A 19,640-nucleotide genomic window follows, 5' to 3' on the forward strand; every position below is an offset into this window, starting at 1 on the left:
GACTTGTGGTTGTTAAGGACACGGGCAGCTGGCTTGCTGGCCCACTGCTTAACAACCAGCTATTTCTTCACACAGAATTCGGATCGCTCGATTGTTTTTCGACCAATCTAAATTCTAATTGTTCTGAAAAGTTGGAATGTTAGGAAATGTATAAATTAAATGAATTTTAACAAAAACTATATGAAATTTAACGAAAAAAAACTAAACAAATTTGGGAACCAAGCTGAATGAATTCCATAATGAAACAAAATTAGTAACATAACTAATCTATCCAGAATGAAAAATGTTTCTGTTCTGCACATGTCTAGCTGCCACCCCTCCAGTGCTAGAAAGTCAGCTGTGTGTGTGTGTAAAGGGGACATCGACTGGTGTCCTGAAGAGCTCAGTCTAATTGCTCAAAACAAAGAGGCTTCCTTGCCTTTAGTTACTACTACTACAAAGCCAAGTCTACGGACTGCTTTTACAAGCACTTTGTTTATTGTTCTACAGAAGGAAGTTTGCTTTCCCTACTTTGTACATTGTTTTTGGTTTTTTTTTTGAGCATCCCACTCAATTCTCTAACCCTATCCAGTTACACCAAAAGTAAAAATACCAAAAAGAACACCCCTGGACTGCTTATTGAGCCTAAGCGTGACTGTGGCCGTATGCTTGGCTGCAGGACAATTACTGGGAAAAAGAACCCGGGCAAATTCTGGTGGCTCTCATGGGGCTAGCTCTACAGTGGCTTGGAACAAGCATCCTCACTTAATGTCAGAGGGAAGTCAGAGCTCCTGATTGGTATGCTTTTTCAAAGTCAAGGACTCTAAAATTATTGATGTTTCTGTATCAGCATAACAGCCGGGCAACTAACATTACAGGAATGATAGGAAAGAGCTAATTCTCTATATTTTTTCAATATAGATTTCCTTTAACTACCTCAGAATGATTATTAAATAGTAGCCTTACAGCTACATTGTTTCAAAACTTAAAGGGGTTGTAAACCATCAAGGTTTTTCACCTTAATGCATTCTATGCATTAAGGTGAAAACCTCCTGTGATGCAGCTGCTCCCCAGAGCCCCACTTTCACTTACTTGAACCCAGTCTTTCCAGCGACTGGGACGAGCTCCAGCCGGTGTCTCGGATCCTGATTGGATAGATTTATAGCAACGCATAGCATTGGCTCCCGCTGCTGTCAATCAAATCCAATTAAGTGGGGGGTGGGCCGAGTCCTACTGTTTTTGTCAGTTCAACAGTTCGCACGAGTTTCCCGAGGGAGAGCGGCTCTCCAACGGGGCACTGGAGAAAAAGAAGAGCCAAGAGCGCCACTGAGAGACCCCAGAAGAGGAGGATCGGGGCCACTCTGTGCAAAACCAACTGCACAGAGGCAAGTATAACATGTTTTTTTTTTAAAACAAAACTTTAGTTATCCTTCAAGATCTAAAATAGCTTTAGTTTTATTACTTCAAACTGTTTTCCTCTGCCCCTGTTACTATTCCTCATTTGTTAGTGCATCTAAATAAAAAAAAAAAAATTGTTGTTTATTTTCATCAGAAACTAGTAAAATACGGTTACATTGTTAAGCTTACATTTCATAGATATAGAGGTCTGGCTGCCATAAAGTATCACGTTTTATGTACATTTTCTTGATCCCGCAATATGAATCTGGGTTCCATGAAATGAATTCATTCTTCCACTGCTGTGGAAAGAAGTTGAGAATAATGCACTCAGAAATATAAATTTGCAAATACAGAACGTGCAAAGTTTGCTTTATCTAATTGGCTGTCATCCTTCATGATATCTTACATTGACATTGTTCATTGCACACTAGACACAATTTCTAGTTCAGTTTAGGAATGAAGTTCTGGTTCAGTGCTCTAGCATGGGTTCACGGTGAATCTCCAGGTTTTGTGAAGTTTGTATATCGCAAACTTTTGGCCAAAACTTTTAGTCCTCCCAGGAGGCGAGAGCGTTATTATTCTTTTCTATTTTTCCGGTCCAGCTGGCTTCGTGATTGATGATGGATTTACATGGAGGGACACTATTTTTTTATCTTTTAATAAAGGACTTGTCAAAAACTATTTCTTGTTGTTATTACTTTTTTGACATTTTTTGGTGAATGGGTAGGGGTACGATTTACATAATACCCGTTCACATGGGGGGGCCGGGGGGGCCTGCTTGGTAACAGGGCAGTGCCATCTTAACAGTATTGTAGGCCCCCGGGCAATACAGTGCACTTGGGCCCTGTCTACACAATCAGGCACGATTGCCCATCGAATGCAGCTTTACTCTGCCCGTGAATGCAGCCTCACTGTGCCCGTGAATGCAGCCTCACTGTGCCCATCAAATGCAGCCTCACTGTGTCCATGAATGCAGCCTCACTGTGCCCACCATTGCAGCCTCACTGTGCCCATGAATGCAGCCTCACTGTACCCATAAATGCAGCCTCACCGTGCCCACCATTGCAGCCTCACTGTGCCCATTATTGCAGCCTCACTGTGCCCGTGAATGCAGCCTCACTGTGCCTGTGAATGCAGCCTCACTGTGCCCACCATTGCAGCCTCACTGTGCCCATGAATGCAGCCTCACTGTGCCCTCCATTGCAACCTCACTGTGCCCGTGAATGCAGCCTCACTGTGCCCACCATTGCAGCTTCACTTTGCCCACCATTACAGCCTCACTGTGCCCACCATTGCACCCTCACTGTGCCCACCATTACAGCCTCACTGTGCCCATGAATGCAGTCTCACTGTGCCCACAATTGCACCCTTACTGTGCCCGTGAATGCAGCCTCACTGTGCCTGTGAATGCAGCCTCACTGTGCCCACCATTGCAGCCTCACTGTGCCCTCCATTGCAACCTCACTGTGCCCGTGAATGCAGCCTCACTGTGCCCACCATTGCAGCTTCACTTTGCCCACCATTACAGCCTCACTGTGCCCACCATTGCACCCTCACTGTGCCCACCATTACAGCCTCACTGTGCCCATGAATGCAGTCTCACTGTGCCCACAATTGCACCCTTACTGTGCCCATGAATACAGCATCACTGTCCCAATTAATACAGACTCACCATCGCCTGGTAACACACACACAGCGGGCATCTCCTCCGGTGTATCGCGGAGCTGGCTGGGTCTGTGTTCATCGGCCATGCTGTAACAAAGTCCCGCCCCCCTAGACTGGCTCGTGTGATAGGCGGAACACTGATTCAATCTACTATTACACGAGCCAGTCTAGGGGGGTGGGACCTTGTTACAGCGCGGCCGCCGAACACAGACCAAGCCAGCTCCGTGATACACAGGAGGAGGAGGAGAGAGGGAAAGGGTGGAGTGCTTCAGCCGCAACTCAAAGCAGCCCCAGGGCAGGCAGCCTACCGGGAGATTTCCCAGTAGGCCAGTCCGACCCTAGCTGGGGTTGCTGGGCAGGTAGTGGCAAGTGGGGCCCCCGGGTAACTGCCCAGCGTGCCCATGCGAAAAGACGGCTCTGTAATGGGGGCTTCAAGATTCCGACAAGCCCCCCGCCTGCAGACCCTGACAACCACAGCCCAGGGTTGTCAGGAAGAGGCCCTTGTCCCCATCAACATAGGGACAGGGTGCTTTGGGGTGGGGGGGCGCAAAGCCCCCCTGCCCCAAAGTACCCACCCCCACATGTTGAGGGCATGTGACCTGGTATGGTTCAGGAAAGGGGGGGCGCTCATTCATCTCCCCCAACTTTCCTGACCTGCCAGGCTGCATGCGTGCATAAGGGTCTGGTATGGATTATGGGGGGACCCCACGCCCTTTTAAAAAAAAAAATTTCTATTGCCAGCAATGGTATTGTAAAGTAGGACCCCCTCTAAGTGAAACTGGGGGGTCCCCTTAGTCTGTCTGCAAAGTGGTGCATCAGTAGCATGTATACAAATGCTGCAGCAAAAGCAGTTCTAAATAAAAAAAATAAAAAAAACAAGTCAAATTACATTAACCACTTCAGCCCCGGAAGGATTTACCCCTTTCATGACCAAACCCTTTTTTGCGATACAGCACTGCGTCGCTTTTAACTTGCGCGGTTGTGCGACGTTGTACCCAAACTAAATTGATGTCCTTTTTTTCCCACAAATAGAGCTTTCTGTTGGTGGTATTTGATCATCTCTGCAGTTTTTATTGTTTGCGCTATAAACAAAAAAAGAGCGACAATTTTGAAAAAAAAGCAATATTTTTTACTTTTTTCTATAATAAATATCCCCAAAATATATAAAATAACAAAATTTCTTCCACAGTTTAGGCCAATATGTATTCTTCTACATACTTTTGGTAAAAAAAAAAAAAAAAATCGCAATAAGCGTTTATAGATTGGTTTGCGCAAAAGTTATAGTGTCTACAAAATAGGGGATAGATTTATGGCATTTTTATTCTTTTTTTTTTTTTTTTTTTTTAGTAATGCGGCGATCTGCGATTTTTATCATGACTGCGACATTGCGGCAGACAGATCGGACACTTTTGACACTATTTTGGGACCATTGGCATTTATACAGCGATCAGGCAGTACTATAAAAATGCACTAATTACTGTGTAAATGTCACTGGCAGGGAAGGGGTTAAACATTAGGGGGCGATCAAGGGGTTAACTGTGTTCTCTCAGCATGTTCTAACTGTAGGGGGGATGGGCTCACTAGAACATGACAGAGATCACTGCTCCCGATCACTGGGAGCAGTAGATCCCTGTCATGTTGCTAGGCAGAACAGGGAAATGCCTTGTTTACATAGGCTTCTCCCCGTTCTGCCTCTCCGTGCCACGATCGCGGGCCACCGGCTGACATAGAGTCCGCGGGACCCGCGGGCAAGCTCTCCCACGGCGCCCGCCTCCCACCCCAAAGCACCTTATCCCCATGTTGATGAGAACAAAGGCCTCTTCCCGACAACCCTGAGCTGTGGTTGTCGGAGTCTGTGGGTGGGGGGGCTTATCGGAATCTGGAAGCTACCTTTAACAAGCGAGCCCCCAGATCCTGCCCCCTCCTATGTGAATGGGTGTCGGGTAAAAGTGTCAAAAAGTAATAACCACAAGAAAGAGGGCCTGGTATGGACTGGGGGGGGACCCTACACCGATTTTTTTACATGTTTTTATTGCTTAATTGCATTGTTTTCTTTACATTCATTCGTCAGTGGTGAAGCCCGCTGACAGATGATGACTCATGGTTGTTAAGGACGCGGGCAGCCAGCTTCCCAGCCCGTTGCTTATCAACCATCTATTTCTTCGCACAGGATTTGGATTGGTCAATAGTTTTTTGACCCATCTGAATTCTAATTGTTCTGAAAGTTGGAATTTGTTAGAAAACAAATAAACTAAATTTACTGGCTTTCAACTAAATTCATTACTATTTGTTACTATTTCATTCAGAGATTCGGATGCATCCGAATCTGCGAATAACCAAAAATTTGTCTTTTGAATTTGTATTCGGACTGAAACGAATTGCACATGTCTAGTGGTGAGAGAGAGCTATGTAATCCAAGACATCACATACTAAACATTATGATTGTCAGAGATTTCCTTATACAAACCCCATGCTAGTAAGCAATAATAACCACAAATAGTAATGGACCGAACAGGGGCGTACCTAGAGCATTTGGCACCTGGGGCAGGACCTAGCAGGCCAGGAAAATGGGGGAGCGAGGGCCCCCCTGAACCACACCAGGTCACATGCCCTCAACATGGGGCGTGCTTTGGGGCAGAGGGGACTCTGCCATATTGATGGGGACAAGGACCTCTTCCCCACAACCCTGGGCAGTGGTTGTGGGGGTCTGTGGGCAAGGGGCTTATTGAAATCTGGAAGATCCCGCTGCCACCAGCTCCTGCATTTTTTACTCTACAATTTTTTTTTGGGTGAATGGGTAGGGGTATTATGTACTCCACACTCATTTACATGTGGGGCTGGGATCTAGGGGCCCCCCTTGTTAAAGGGGGCTTCCACCTTCGGATAAGCCCCCTGCCCCTAGACCCCCACAACCACTACCCAGGGTTGTGGGTAAGAGGTCCTTGTCCCCATCAACATGGCGACAAGGTACTTTGGGGCAGGAGGGGGCAGAGCACCCCTTCTACAAAGTACCCCCCCATGTTGAGGGCATTTGGCCTGGTATAGTTCTGGGGGGGCGCCGCCTACTTATCCCCTCTTTCAGGCTGCATGCACAGATAAGGGTCTGGTATTGATCTTGGGGGGACCCCACGCCATTTTTTGGTGGGGGGTGGGGATTCCCCTCAAAATCCATACCAGACCTAAGGGTTTAGTATGGATTTTGGGGGGACCCACCCCATTTTTGTTTTTACATTTTCTATTGCCAGCAAATTAGGCAATGTTTTTTTAGGCAACCCCCATGGCAGCTGATGACTCATTTGTTGTAAGGATGCAGCGGCTGGCTTCCCCGCTCCGCTCCTTAACCTATTGACTGTGCGCACGGCAGGCGAACATCCCGCCTAGAAAATTTGGGCGTTTGGCGAACACCCGCATGCTGCACTTGTGCTTGGCCTGAACCGCTCACACATCACTAACCACAAAGAGATCCTACGTAATAATGCCACCATCCTATCATTATAATTACTTTGGAACATTACTTACCATAGAAAAATAACCAACAGTAGTAAAGGTTTGCATGCTCATATCCTGTAAAAAAAAAAAAAAGAAAAGAAAATGTAAACATTGGCTATTCTATAGGGAAATATCAAAAAAGGTTCATTGTAAATAAGCAGTACCCTTAAAAAAAATTTGATCTTTCTACATTACCTGTAAAATCCATTTATTGGAGTACAGCACAGGACACAGAGGAGGCTAATAATGACTATAGGTGAATGAACACTGGGAAATCAATCAAACAGGAAGTCCTCCCCTTTATAACCTCTCCTACACAGGAAGTACTTCAGTTTTGTAGCAAGCAATGACATTCCAAAAAGAGGGGAGGGACCTCTGTGTCACGTGACGTACTCCAAGAAATGGATTTTACAGGTATGTACTGTATGTAGAAAAAAATCTAATTTTATTTATCGTACCTCATGGGACACAGAGCAGGCTATAATCATGACTATGTGGGATATCCTAAAGCAATAAACTCTGAGGGGTGGAAGACACTACAATAATCACCGCCATAAATAGAAAAAGGATCTATTCCGTCATTTGTGAGACACTGCGGCAAAAAGCAGTATTCTCTGAAGCTCTGGTAAAACCTTGTGAATGCATACACCGAAAACCACATAGCAGCCTTGCAAACCTGAGCCACTGACGCCTGATGGCAGATAGCCCCACAAGACCTTACCCTTCAAAATATATGTATGAATGATTAACTGGTGGATCCAATGTGAAATAGTTGACTAGGATGCCGCCTGCCCTTCCTGTGCCCTACTGGCAGCAAAAACCAGGATTTCTGATCTGTGCCGACAAACGCAAGTAAATCCTGACCACCCAGACTACATCCAGAGTATGCAGCGGTCCTTCCCCTGCTGACTGTGGAATAGGAAAACCGAAAGGCAAGACACTGTCCTGATTCAAGTGAAAACTGGAAGCCACTCAAGGGAAGAAGGATGAGGCTGCAACATCATATCATTATGCAAGATCAGGAACGGCTCCTTACAGTAAAGAGCCGCCAGCTCTACCACTCCTCCTGCCGAAGTAATAGTAACCAAAGAAGCCACCTTCCGAGTCAAAGGACTAACTGAGTCTCTTGAATTGGTTCAAAGGGTAGCCTTTGTCCCAAGGGTAGCCTTTGTCCCAAGGACACAAAGGTGGCCTAATAGGTGGGAGTGTCCTTGTTAAACAACACACAAAATACGAATCGAGGCGTGAGAAAGAATGTCCTAGGAAAAAGATAGAGCAGAATAAGATTCCCAGGCCCTGTAATGGAAGCTCTCTGAAGGCAGCTTCCTGGCACTCAATAGTGAGGAGATAACAGGACCCCGGACCCCACAATCTTTCCAGAACTGGGCTTCAATAGCCAAGTCTTCAATCCTAGCAATCGTAAGTAGGATACACTATTGGACCTAAGACCATAAGTCCAGCCGGACCAGAAGTGTCCAAAGAGCATCCCCTGCCCGATTCACTATGTTGGTGTACCAGACTACCACCTATTATCAGTGTTATCATCTCCTGGATCCTGTGCAAAAGATGCAGCAATAGTTGAATCGGGGGGGAAAGGCATAGATTAGGGAGAACTGGTCCCCAAGGTGTTACCAGTGCATCTACCCCTATTGCCAGTGGGACTCTCGTCCTGGACTCAACCTAGACCAACTTGTTGTAAACCCTGGAAGCCAGAAGATTCACATCCAGAGTTACCCAACGCAGGGCAAATTGCCAAGCACATCTTGAGATGCAGGGACCACTGTTCCGGTACCAGCAGTTAACGACTGGGAATAACAGAATCTCACTAATACACCACCACCAATTTAATTAAATAAGGAGACCAGTGAATAAAGAATAGGGTGGGAATATAGACATTGTCCTGGAAGATTCATACCGATAGCGGTAAGCCTAATGGGGGTTTTCTTCCTTCATCTTCCAGGACAGCTACAGTACTTGAGAGGATAAGCAAAATTCTATACCTTAGGGAGGGATGACAGCCTGAAGCACTTTCCTTCCAAAGGAGAGGTCCTGGCTGGAGAGCATCTGGACTCTATAATGCTTGATGAATGCATGAGAGGAGGACCAGACAGCAGCTTTGGATATATCTTCCCATGATGCTCCTGCTCTTTCTGCCCATGATGCAGCCAGAGATCTAGTAGAGTGAGCTCTAACTCTGGTAGGAGGGGTCTGACCTGATGACCTGTAAGCGTCACAAATAGCTTCTCGAATCCATCTGGCAATGGAACCCCTGGATGCTTTGGTCCCCTTTTTGGGGCCACTACATGAAATTAGTAGTTGGGAGAATTTCCTAAACGCACTGGACACTTCTAAACAATGCAGAGAATAAAAACCATATTGGGAAATGTGGAACTTTATGGGTGCTTGTTACTACAAATGGATATGCCACAATAAATGTAGTAAAAAAGATATATTTTTATTACAGAAAGAAATAGCATTAAAAAAAGTCACTTCCTTCATACAATTTTCCACGCAATCGTTCTACATGTTTCGCCTTGCGGCTTCCTCAGGAAATGCGTGGACTTTGTTTCTAATAAATAGATACAAAGATAAATCAAAAAACAAAAAAATATACACATACAAAATGAAAAAATAAAGAAAGAAAATAGCATCAAAAACATTTATATGCATACATATCAATACATACATGGCTATATCCGCATGGATGGCAGGGGTTTCCCAACCAAAGGTTCTTGCCTCAATGTTTTGAGGACTCAGAGCCGCGTTTATAGTAGAGGGGTGAAGTCAGAGTGAAGTTCAGGACACAAACAGTCCTTCGATTAAAACCTCACAGATATGCCACATAACCCGCAGAGAGAGATATAAATCAACGACTTATATATATTTTAAAACAATGTATCCTGTGAATCCACCAGTGTGTTAATATGACATGTCAACCTTGGTGCATGTCAATACATATATATATATATATATATATATATATATATATATATATATATATAAATATATATATATATATATATATTAACACACTGGTGGATTCACAGGATACATTGTTTTAAAATATATATGTCGTTGATTTATATCTCTCTCTGCGGGTTATGTGGCATATCTGTGAGGTTTTAATCGACGGACTGAAGATATATATATATATATATGTAGCACCCTCTACCTAGAGGTAGGTGCTAGAGTAGTATTTTTCTAGCCCAGGGCCCAAGTGCAGGTAAATTTAGCCAGGTCTGTGCTTTAGGCTGGGCCTGGTTGTTGTGATTTGGTACTGGGAGTGATCAGCGTAGTGGTGGGTGTGGCCACCTACACTCTGACTCAGAGATGCCTCCCCTGCTTTAGAGGGATGATTCTGGAAGAGAGGTTGGACTTGAGATCTGAGTGGCAGGCAGCTCATGTGAGGAGCCCTGACCAATCATTAACTTGCATTGGCAGGGGGCAGGCCTCTCATATAAGCTGGGGTCACATGCTTCCAGGGAGGAGTCTGGAGTTCCAGGAAAGACAGCATGGAGTAGTGAGGTGCTGTCCTGGGCATCCCCATGCAGGGATGCGCCATGCGTGAAGGAGGAATGGAGGAGCCATCAAGAGAGAATATAAGATAAGGATCTTCATCTCTAAGGGGGCATCAAGCTGCTGTGACCGGGGAACACAGGACTTGGTTGTAAAGAAGATCCAGCAGAGGAAGTAGCAGTCAAGCGGAGGAGAGCAGAGCAGCATGCTGTGACCGGGGACACAGAGCTGTTCTGGAGGAGAAGGTCAGTGTAACAGAGGAACTGGTCAGAGGAACTGGTCAGAGCAGTGTAGAATGCTGTGGCCGGGGAACACAGCATTAATAGTCCTGGACTGATTAAAAGCAATAGTCCGTTCACGGTCATGTGTCAGGTCATCGTGTGGGGATATCAAGTCATCTCCGGGCGGGTTAGCATAATGGCAGTGTCTTCCAAAGACTGTGTGGGTGTCTAACTCTCTGGAACATTAGGAAGAAGCGGGTACAGTTTCTGGTCTTTTGATTCGCAGGGATAATCCCATCAGGGTCTACAACTGAAGAGTTATTCAGAGTGATTCTTCATTGTTCAAACGGAAGGGAGGAAATAGGACATTGATATATGTTTTTTTGCAGTAAGGATTTGCACAGAAGAAAAAAGTAATAGTCTACGGAAGAGTAATTAAAACTAAAAGACAGGACAGGAGGGAGTGTATCTAGTGTTCTGGTTGCTTTGGCCTCCTTTTTGGGGCCACTAAATGAAATTAGTAGTTGGGAGGATTTCCTAAACTCATTAGACACTTCTAAATAATGCAGAAGACATCTCTTCACATCTAGAAAACTAAACCTTTCCTCCTCCAGATTTCTGGGGGAGGAACAAAAACTAGAAAGAACTACTTCCTGGGATCTGTGAAACTTGGACAAAACTTTGGGTAAATACAAAGGATCAGGACTAATCACTACCCCGTTGTCTAAAATTCTTAGGAAAGGGTCTTTACAAGAGAGGGACTACAAATCAGAAATCCTTCTTCCTGAAATTATGGCCAAAAAAAAGGCAATCTTTAAACTAACCAATTTCAAAGAGGCCTCATGCAATGGCTCAAAGGGCGTTCCGGTAAGAGCATTTAATACTAATGACAGATCCCAGGAGGGAACCTGTTTAACAAATCTAGGTGTACGTCTAGCTCTTGCTGAGAGGAATCTTTTAATCAAAGGGTCCTCGGCTAGTTTTCCTTCCATGAACAGAGACAGAGCAGCTACCTGAACTCTAAGGGTGCTGACAGCAAGCCCTTTGTCCACCCTCCAGAATACAGGGGATAGAAAAAGAATCCACTCCAGCACTCTTTTGCCAAGACATAAAAGTCTTCCAACCTTTACCATAAATCGTCCTTGTGATTAATTTACGGCTGTCTAGAATAGTCTCAATATCTTTATGAGCATCCCTTTAACTGTAGGATGCGCTGCTCAACCTCCAGGCCATCAAACGGTAAGTCTGAGGGCTTAAATTGAGTACCGGCCCTTGACGGAGAAGGTTCCTTCTCTCTGGGAGGGGCCAGGGGGGCTCTACAGAAAGTGCTCCCAGTGCGGAGAACCAACTCTCCCTGGGCCACCACGGTGCAATCGGGATTACCTCTGCTTGTTCCTGCACAATCTTCCGGACTACCAGGGGCAACAGTGGAAATGAGGGGGGAAGGCATTGGCTAGGGAGAAATTCCACGGGAAAGAGAGCGCATCTGTTCCTAAGGACTCCATCTCTCTTTCCAGGGAAAAATAGTCTGGAAGCTTCCTGTTGCGAGTGGATGCAAAAAGATCCACTTTGGGAACACCCCACCTTAAAATGATCTCCTTGAAGGTTTCTTGGTTCAGCAGGGGGGGGGGACTTCCCCTCCGACAGAATACACAGATCAGCACTGCAGTCTATAGCCTGCAGCGCTGATTGAGCGGACGTTTTCCAGCAGGGCGGTTAAACAGAAGTCGATTGGCAGACCACAGTGGCCATACATAGATCAGAATTTGGCCAATCCCTGCCAGACAAGCCAAATTTCAATCCATGTATGGCCAGCTTAGGACACATTCTACCCTTTTCTGTCTCTAATAACTGTTAGGGCCAATTGACACCAGACTCAGCGCTGTTTCTTGGCCTAGGCCGACAAGGCCCAGGCCTAGGGCGGCACTTTGCGGGGGGCGGCATCCACGCACGAAAAAGCCCCCCTCTGCCGAGTCCCGGCTCCCGCACACAAGCCGTCCCCAGCTACAGACCCCCAGGCAGGCGGCTTACTGCAGCCTGTAGTGACGAAACAGCGGCGTGACTTGGCCGGGGAGGGAGGGCGGGGACTAGCGGCGTGACTTGGCTAGGGAGGGAGGGGACTAGCGCCCCATAAGCGGCCAGTGATTGGCAACAATCTAAGCAACTGACGGAGGCTCCGCCTACCCTCCTCCGTGACATCTAGGCTCAGCGCAAGTGTGCTCACCCCGCTGTCTACTGTTACTAGTAAACACAGAAGCCTCAGTTCTGTGCTTACTAGTGACAGCCCTGAGCGCATCTCTCCCGCTGGCTGAATCTCCCAATGCTGCACCAAAACAACGTAGAGACACTTGCCTGGTGCTGTGTGATCATGGGGGGGCGGGGCATTACTTCAGATGTCTGGATGGCGACCCCCATGCCTGATGATCCCACGGCTACCACTGGCAAGTGAAAAGAGTTGCAGCCACACTGCGTGGGTAAAGCCAGAAAGAAGGGGGGGGGGTATCTTATGCAAAGCTGAGGAGATACAGAGGGAGCAGAGTTAAAGAGATGCAAAGCTTAGCTGTTGGGGGGGTTGCAGAGATACGCTGTCGGAAAAGGTGCAAAGGCGAGTTGTGGCCAGAGATGCAGTGGTTAGCTGTAAAAGGGGGTAAGTGTGAAGAAGTGAGCTGCGGCCATTGAAGGGGGAGGCATGCATAGGTAAATTGCAGAAGGATGGGGGGGCAGAAGTGAACAGACATGGGGTGAAGAGGTGAGTCGCAGAAAGAGGGTGCAGAGGTGAGTCGCAGAAAGAGGGCGCAGAAGTGAGTCGCAGAAAGAGGGCACAGAGGTGAGTCGCTGAAAGAGGGTGCAGAGGTGAGTCGCAGAAAGAGGGCGCAGAGGTGAGTTGCAGAAAGAGGGCGCAGAGGTGAGTCGCAGAAAGAGGGTGCAGAGGTGAGTCGCAGAAAGAGGGCACAGAGGTGAGTCGCAGAAAGAGGGCACAGAGGTGAGTCGCTGAAAGAGGGTGCAGAGGTGAGTCGCTGAAAGAGGGTGCAGAGGTGAGTCGCAGAAAGAGGGCACAGAAGTGAGTCGCAGAAAGAGGGTGCAGAGGTGAGTTGCAGAAAGAGGGCACAGAGGTGAGTCGCTGAAAGAGGGCACAGAGGTGAGTCGCTGAAAGAGGGCACAGAAGTGAGTCGCAGAAAGAGGGCACAGAGGTGAGTCGCAGAAAGAGGGCGCAGAGGTGAGTCGCTGAAAGAGGGCACAGAGGTGAGTCGCTGAAAGAGGGCACAGAAGTGAGTCACAGAAAGAGGGCACAGAGGTGAGTTGCTGAAAGAGGGCACAGAGGTGAGTCGCTGAAAGAGGGCACAGAGGTGAGTCGCAGAAAGAGGGCACAGAGGTGAGTCGCTGAAAGAGGGCACAGAGGTGAGTCGCTGAAAGAGGGCACAGAGGTGAGTCGCAGAAAGAGGGCGCAGAGGTGAGTCCCAGAAAGAGGGCGCAGAGGTGAGTCGCAGAAAGAGGGCGCAGAGGTGAGTCGCAGAAAGAGGGTGCAGAGGTGAGTCGCAGAAAGAGGGCACAGAAGTGAGTCGCAGAAAGAGGGCACAGAAGTGAGTCGCAGAAAGAGGGCACAGAAGTGAGTCACAGAAAGAGGGCACAGAAGTGAGTCGCAGAAAGAGGGTGCAGAGGTGAGTCGCAGAAAGAGGGCACAGAGGTGAGTCGCTGAAAGAGGGTGCAGAGGTGAGTCGCAGAAAGAGGGCACAGAAGTAAGTCGCAGAAAGAGGGTGCAGAGGTGAGTCGCTGAAAGAGGGCGCAGAGGTGAGTCGCTGAAAGAGGGTGCAGAGGTGAGTCGCAGAAAGAGGACACAGAGGTGAGTCGCAGAAAGAGGGCGCAGAAGTGAGTCGCAGAAAGAGGGTGCAGAGGTGAGTTGCAGAAAGAGGGCACAGAGGTGAGTCGCTGAAAGAGGGTGCAGAGGAGAGTCGCAGAAAGAGGACACAGAGGTGAGTCACAGAAAGAGGGCGCAGAGGTGAGTCGCAGAAAGAGGTTGTAGGTGTGAGTCGCAGAAAGAGGGCGCAGAGGTGAGTCGCAGAAAGAGGTTGCAGGTGTGAGTCACAGAAAGAGGGTGCAGAGTTCGGAAGTGAGTTGTAGATGGGGGTGCAGAGGTGAGCTTTGGACGGGGGGGCAGAAGTGAGCTCCGAACAATTTTGGACGGGGGTGCCGAAGCAAGTAGTGGTTGGGGGTGCAGTCAGTGCTGTTTCTTGGTTAAGGCCCAGGCCAGCACTTATCAGGGGGGGGCATCCCAGCACGAAAAAAGCCCCCCCTCCCAAGTTCTGGCTCCTGCAGACAAACTGTCCCCAGCTATAGCCCCCAACCGGCTTACTGTAACCTGTAGCTGCGCTGTTTTCTGGTGGTGACTTGACCGGGAAGGGAGCACTTAAAGCAACTGACGGAGGCTCCGCCTACCCTCCTCGATTCTTATACCTCCTCCTAAGATTCTTATACCTCTTGGGCACTTTTTTTTCTGGTCGATGAGCTGCACTGATGGGACTGTATTGATGGGCACTGATAAACTGCACTGATAAGGCTGCACTGATTGGATTGTACTGATGGGCACTGATAAGGCTGCACTGATGGGCACTGGTGGGACTGCACTGATGGCACTGTACTGATGGGCACTGAAAATAATAGATACAACATTTGAAATGGTATACAAAAAAATAAAATATACAAGTAGGCACTTGGTACCAATAGAGAGGAAGAGGTGGAGCTCTGAGAGGAAAAGGTGGAGCCTAAAGAGGAAGGGGTGGGGTTTACAGATGACAGGGCGGTTCTTAAACAGGAAAGGTGTGGCCTTGACAGGAAGGGGTGGGTCATCATTTAATTAGGGGGTGCACGAGTTTAGTCAGGCCTAGGGCAGCACAAAACCTAAATACACCACTGACCAGACTTCAATGTGCCACCCAGTGCTGGGACAAAGTCATCCAGCACCCAGGGCAAAGATGCCAAACTGCGCACACCCCATTCATGATGTGCAAGCTTAGGGGATCCTATGCCCAGCAGTCAGTCACTTGTCAAAATCACTGCCGCTGTCACTACTTCTGTCAGCCTTGTAACAAAAGGAAGGCGACCCCATCCCTACGGTAAACTATTGTGCCCATGGCAGGGGACCCTCTCGCCCCCCCTTGTCCCGGCCCTTACGCACCACACATGCATTTTCATGCATTGAGGCATGTTGAAGCACTCACCATTAAGCAGCACATTCACAAAGAATGAGTTGTAACGCACTTCAGTGCACAAAAATGGAGGTTCTGCTGCATTTTTCCAACATAATGCGATACAACACAGGTGGGTTCTGCACGTGTTGGGGACCCTGGGACGCCATTTCAATTGAAATGAACTGATGTGTGCATGGTTTCTTATGGTTTGTTACCATTTTGTTCATATTTACACTGCTCGAGTAGTATCAACAAGCCCTTGTTTTGGAGTGGAGATTTGGTGTGTCTCCATAAGCATTTTAGTGACAGAAGGTGGTGAGGAAGCTGCCCATGAGGACTTGCAGTGCAAGGATCTCCTTACTCCCATTGAATTAATTCTGTGAATCTGTATATGTTCCAATTCCTCGGCCTAAAGAGTAACGCTTCCCATGCTGCTGTCTGCAAATCTGTGGCTCCCACCCTGCTTGCACTACCTATTGGTGATTAGCCCAGCCATATCAATTTATTAGATTACCAGCCACTGTGAGAATTCAAATCTATAGCTCCCAACAGTCCCAGGCTTTAAACAAAAGGACTACATCCTGCAGATCCAAGTGAGCACTCCTGTGAGAACTCAACTCCATTTCTGTACAGAAACTGTCATGCGGAGTGATCTCCTACCCAACAGGAATGTAGAAAGTGTGAGGCAGCAGACCTGGTTATGTCATAAATTCGCTAAACACCAATAATTTGGGGAATTATTTAACACCACTGACTCCAAACATTTGAAGGATTGTTCCCTCCCAAACTAATGCCCCGTACACATGATCGGACTTTCCGACAACAAATGTTGGATGTGAGCTTGTTGCTGGAAAGTCCAACCGTGTGTATGCTCCATAGAACATTTGCTGTCGGACTTTCCAACAAGCAGGTTCTCAAATTTTCCAACAACAAAACTTGTTGTCGGAAATTTCGAGCGTGTGTACACAAGTCCGACGCACAAAAGTCCATACATGCTCGGAATCAAGCAGAAGAACCGCACTGGCTATTGAACTTCATTTTTTTTGGCTCGTCATACGTCTTGTACGTCACTGCGTTCTTGACATTCGGAGTTTCCAACATCATTTGTGTGACCGTGTGTATGCAAGACAAGTTTGAGCCAACATCCTTCGGAAAAAAATTCACGGTTTTGTTGTCGGAAAGTCCGATCGTGTGTACGGGGCATAACACTCATGAGTGGGAGGATTATTTACCCCCACTTAGCACCAATGAATTGGGGGCTTATTTAAACCTGATTATTGGTGGGATTATTCATTCCGTCTGACACCCATAACAGGAATTATTTACTATAACTGATGATCAATGACCACCATGGTGTATGTTACAGTCTAGAAACTGATTTGTACATTACATAGTTCTGATTCCTGCACCCAATACACTGTCAGGGACAATGCAAGAATTGTGACAGACATGTGGCACCTCTTGGCAGACTGATAAGAGCAGCAGTGGGGTGTGGGATGGGCTTAAAAGAGTATGGTTTAACCCAAAGGCAAACATTTATTATATTGCAGCTTACGAATACTTAGATGTGATGGCTGTATTTGTCTTCTTCTCTAGGCTCCTTTTTCTTTTATTTTTTCTATTTTTATCTGGTGATCTGGCGAGTAAGTCTGCTGTTTTTCACAAGCTCAAGTTCTCCAGCAGAATGTATCAGTTTACATGGATGAGATAAAGCACTTAACACTGACGGGGATGATTAAAATGATCAGCTTTTATTTACTCATGCAAAACCTTTATCCCAAAAAGGAAAAAAAAATGTTTGCTGTAACTGATTATAACCATTATATTAAATGGAGTTTGGCTTCAATTTGTCTAAATCTGCTTCAATTTGTCTAAATCTGCTGTAGCTCTACCCCTTGAAGGAACCACTGGAAATTGCCCAGGTTCATTTTTCCCAGTAGATTGCCCCACAGCCAGATACATGGTCACAGTCATGCCGCGTACACACGACCGGACTTTACGGCATACTTTGCCCGACGGACCTTTCGACGGACTTTACGACGGACTTTCCGAATGAATGGACTTGCCTACACACGATCAACCAAAGTCCGACGGATTCGTACGTGATGACATACGACCGGACTAAAACAAGGTAGTTCATAGCCAGTAGCCAATAGCTGCTCTAGCGTCGGTTTTTGTCCGTCGGACTAGCATACAGACAAGCGGACTTTTCCAAAACAAAGTCCGCTGAAGCCCACACACGTTCGAATTGTCCGACGAAATCTGGTACGCCGGACCAAGTATGCCGTAAAATCCGATCGTGTGTACACGGCATCACTCTTTTCCTCAAAAAACAGTCTAGGGGGTCCATTTTGTTGTTTTTATTTTTGAAGCAACTCAGATAGGGTTGAGGGAATTGAGCGGGATCCTGTTCAGCTCTTACCTGCTGCACAGCATTCAGACTACTTTTATGCCCCGTACACAGGATCGGACATTCCGACAACAAAATCCATGTTTTTTTTCCGACGGATGTTGGCTCAAACTTGAAATTCCAAACGTACGTCGGTGACGTACAACACGTACGACGAGACAAGAAAAATGAAGTTCAATAGCCAGTGCAGCTCTTCTGCTTGATTCCGAGCATGCATGGAACTTTGTGCGTCGGAATTGTGTACACACGATTTTAATTTACAACAACGGATTTTGTTGTGGGAAAATTTGAGATCCAGATCTCAATTTTGTGTGACGGAAATTCCGATGGAAAATATCCGATGGAGCCTACACACAGTCGGAATTTCCGACAACAAGCTCCCATCGAACATTTTCCGTCGGAAATTCCAACCGTGTGTACGGGGCATTATTGTTACACACGATGGGTGCTCGTTTTGCACCTAGCGTAGCAAACCTTTTCATGTCACTTTGGGAGGAGGAGATGGTTTATAATAATAGGCCCGCCTCCCTAAAATGTTACCAACGCTACATTGATGAAGTGATCATTATTTGGGAGGGAGATATGGTAAGTTTACAGCTCTTTATGTCTAAGCTCAATGGCAACAATAAAAATATTAAGCTTACACGGAATGCCGATGCTTACTGCATGACATTCCTTGACCTAGAGATTTTTAAGGAAGGACAGTGTTTCAAAACCAGAAATTTTTTTTTTCAAACCCACTGATAGGAATGGCTAGATCCCAATGGATAGTTGCCACCACCGGTCCTGGCTGTGTAACATACCTAGGGGGCAGTTTATACGCTTGAGACGTAATTGCTCTAAGGAGGAGGATTATTTTACACAGTCCAATATACTGGCAGAGAGTTTCAGACAAAAAGGTTATAATACAGAGAATATAACTGAGGAAATACACACTGTTGGCAAACTTGATAGAGCCACCTTGCTGACAGACATTAAAAAATCTAAAGAAGTCAGGCATGATTATGAATTTAAAATGATATTAGATTTCAATATACAACACAAAAAGTTTGAAAAGATTGTTATGAAACATTGGGACATATTAAAAAAAGATAGGATCTTGGGTGCAGTTTTACCTTCTCGTCCCAGGTTTATTTATAAAAAAGCCCCCACTTTAAGAGATGTTTTGGCCCCTAGCGTTGTGGACCCTCCAGTTTTTAAAGATAACCGAATTTTTTCCTTTCTCACTGGGTTCTACGCATGTGGAAAATGTCCCCCATTTAGACAGTGTAAATATAATATTAAAAAACGCAAAGATTTTAGTGCCCCAACCACAGGCAAAACTTACCCCATTAACAACCTTATTACGTGTAATACTGTCAGGGTGGTATATGCACTAGAGTGTGATTGCGGGTTGCAATATGTGGGGAGGACCTCGAGACCCCTCACGATACAGATTGCAGAGCATGTCAACAATATAAAAAAGGGACTTAGGACACATAATGTCTCTAGACGCTTTAGACACTTTCACAATAGGGATCCCAGATGTCTTAAATTCTGGGGTGTGGAGAAGGTTAATCGTCACTGGAGAGGGGGAAATTTCATCCGCCAACTTAGCCAACGCGAGTCTTTTTGGATCCATGAAACCCAAACTTTAATCCCCAGGGGCCTTAACGTCTATTTCGACCTTAATTGTTTTATTTCCAATAAATGAGTGGTTTTATTAACAATTTATTATATTTGTACATTCTATTACAGATGAAGGCGGATATACGTTTATATTTTATGGTTTTTATT

At 46.4% G+C, this 19,640-nt stretch overlaps 1 protein-coding gene across 1 annotated transcript in view; it reads right to left on the bottom strand.

Annotated features, from left to right (window-relative positions):
• The window catches only part of LOC141112551 (5-hydroxytryptamine receptor 3A-like), a 97,494-nt gene that overhangs the window by 49,258 nt on the left and 28,596 nt on the right, over positions 1 to 19,640 (bottom strand). The window contains exons 3-4 of the mRNA XM_073605471.1: positions 6,562 to 6,606; positions 1,567 to 1,676 (exon numbers count right to left, since the gene is read on the bottom strand). Of these exons, the coding sequence (XP_073461572.1) occupies positions 1,567 to 1,676; positions 6,562 to 6,606 (155 nt within the window). The remainder of the gene's footprint in view (positions 1 to 1,566; positions 1,677 to 6,561; positions 6,607 to 19,640) is intronic.

The sequence above is a fragment of the Aquarana catesbeiana genome, linkage group LG11 (assembly GCF_042186555.1).
Source record: "Aquarana catesbeiana isolate 2022-GZ linkage group LG11, ASM4218655v1, whole genome shotgun sequence".
NCBI lineage: Eukaryota > Metazoa > Chordata > Amphibia > Anura > Ranidae > Aquarana > Aquarana catesbeiana.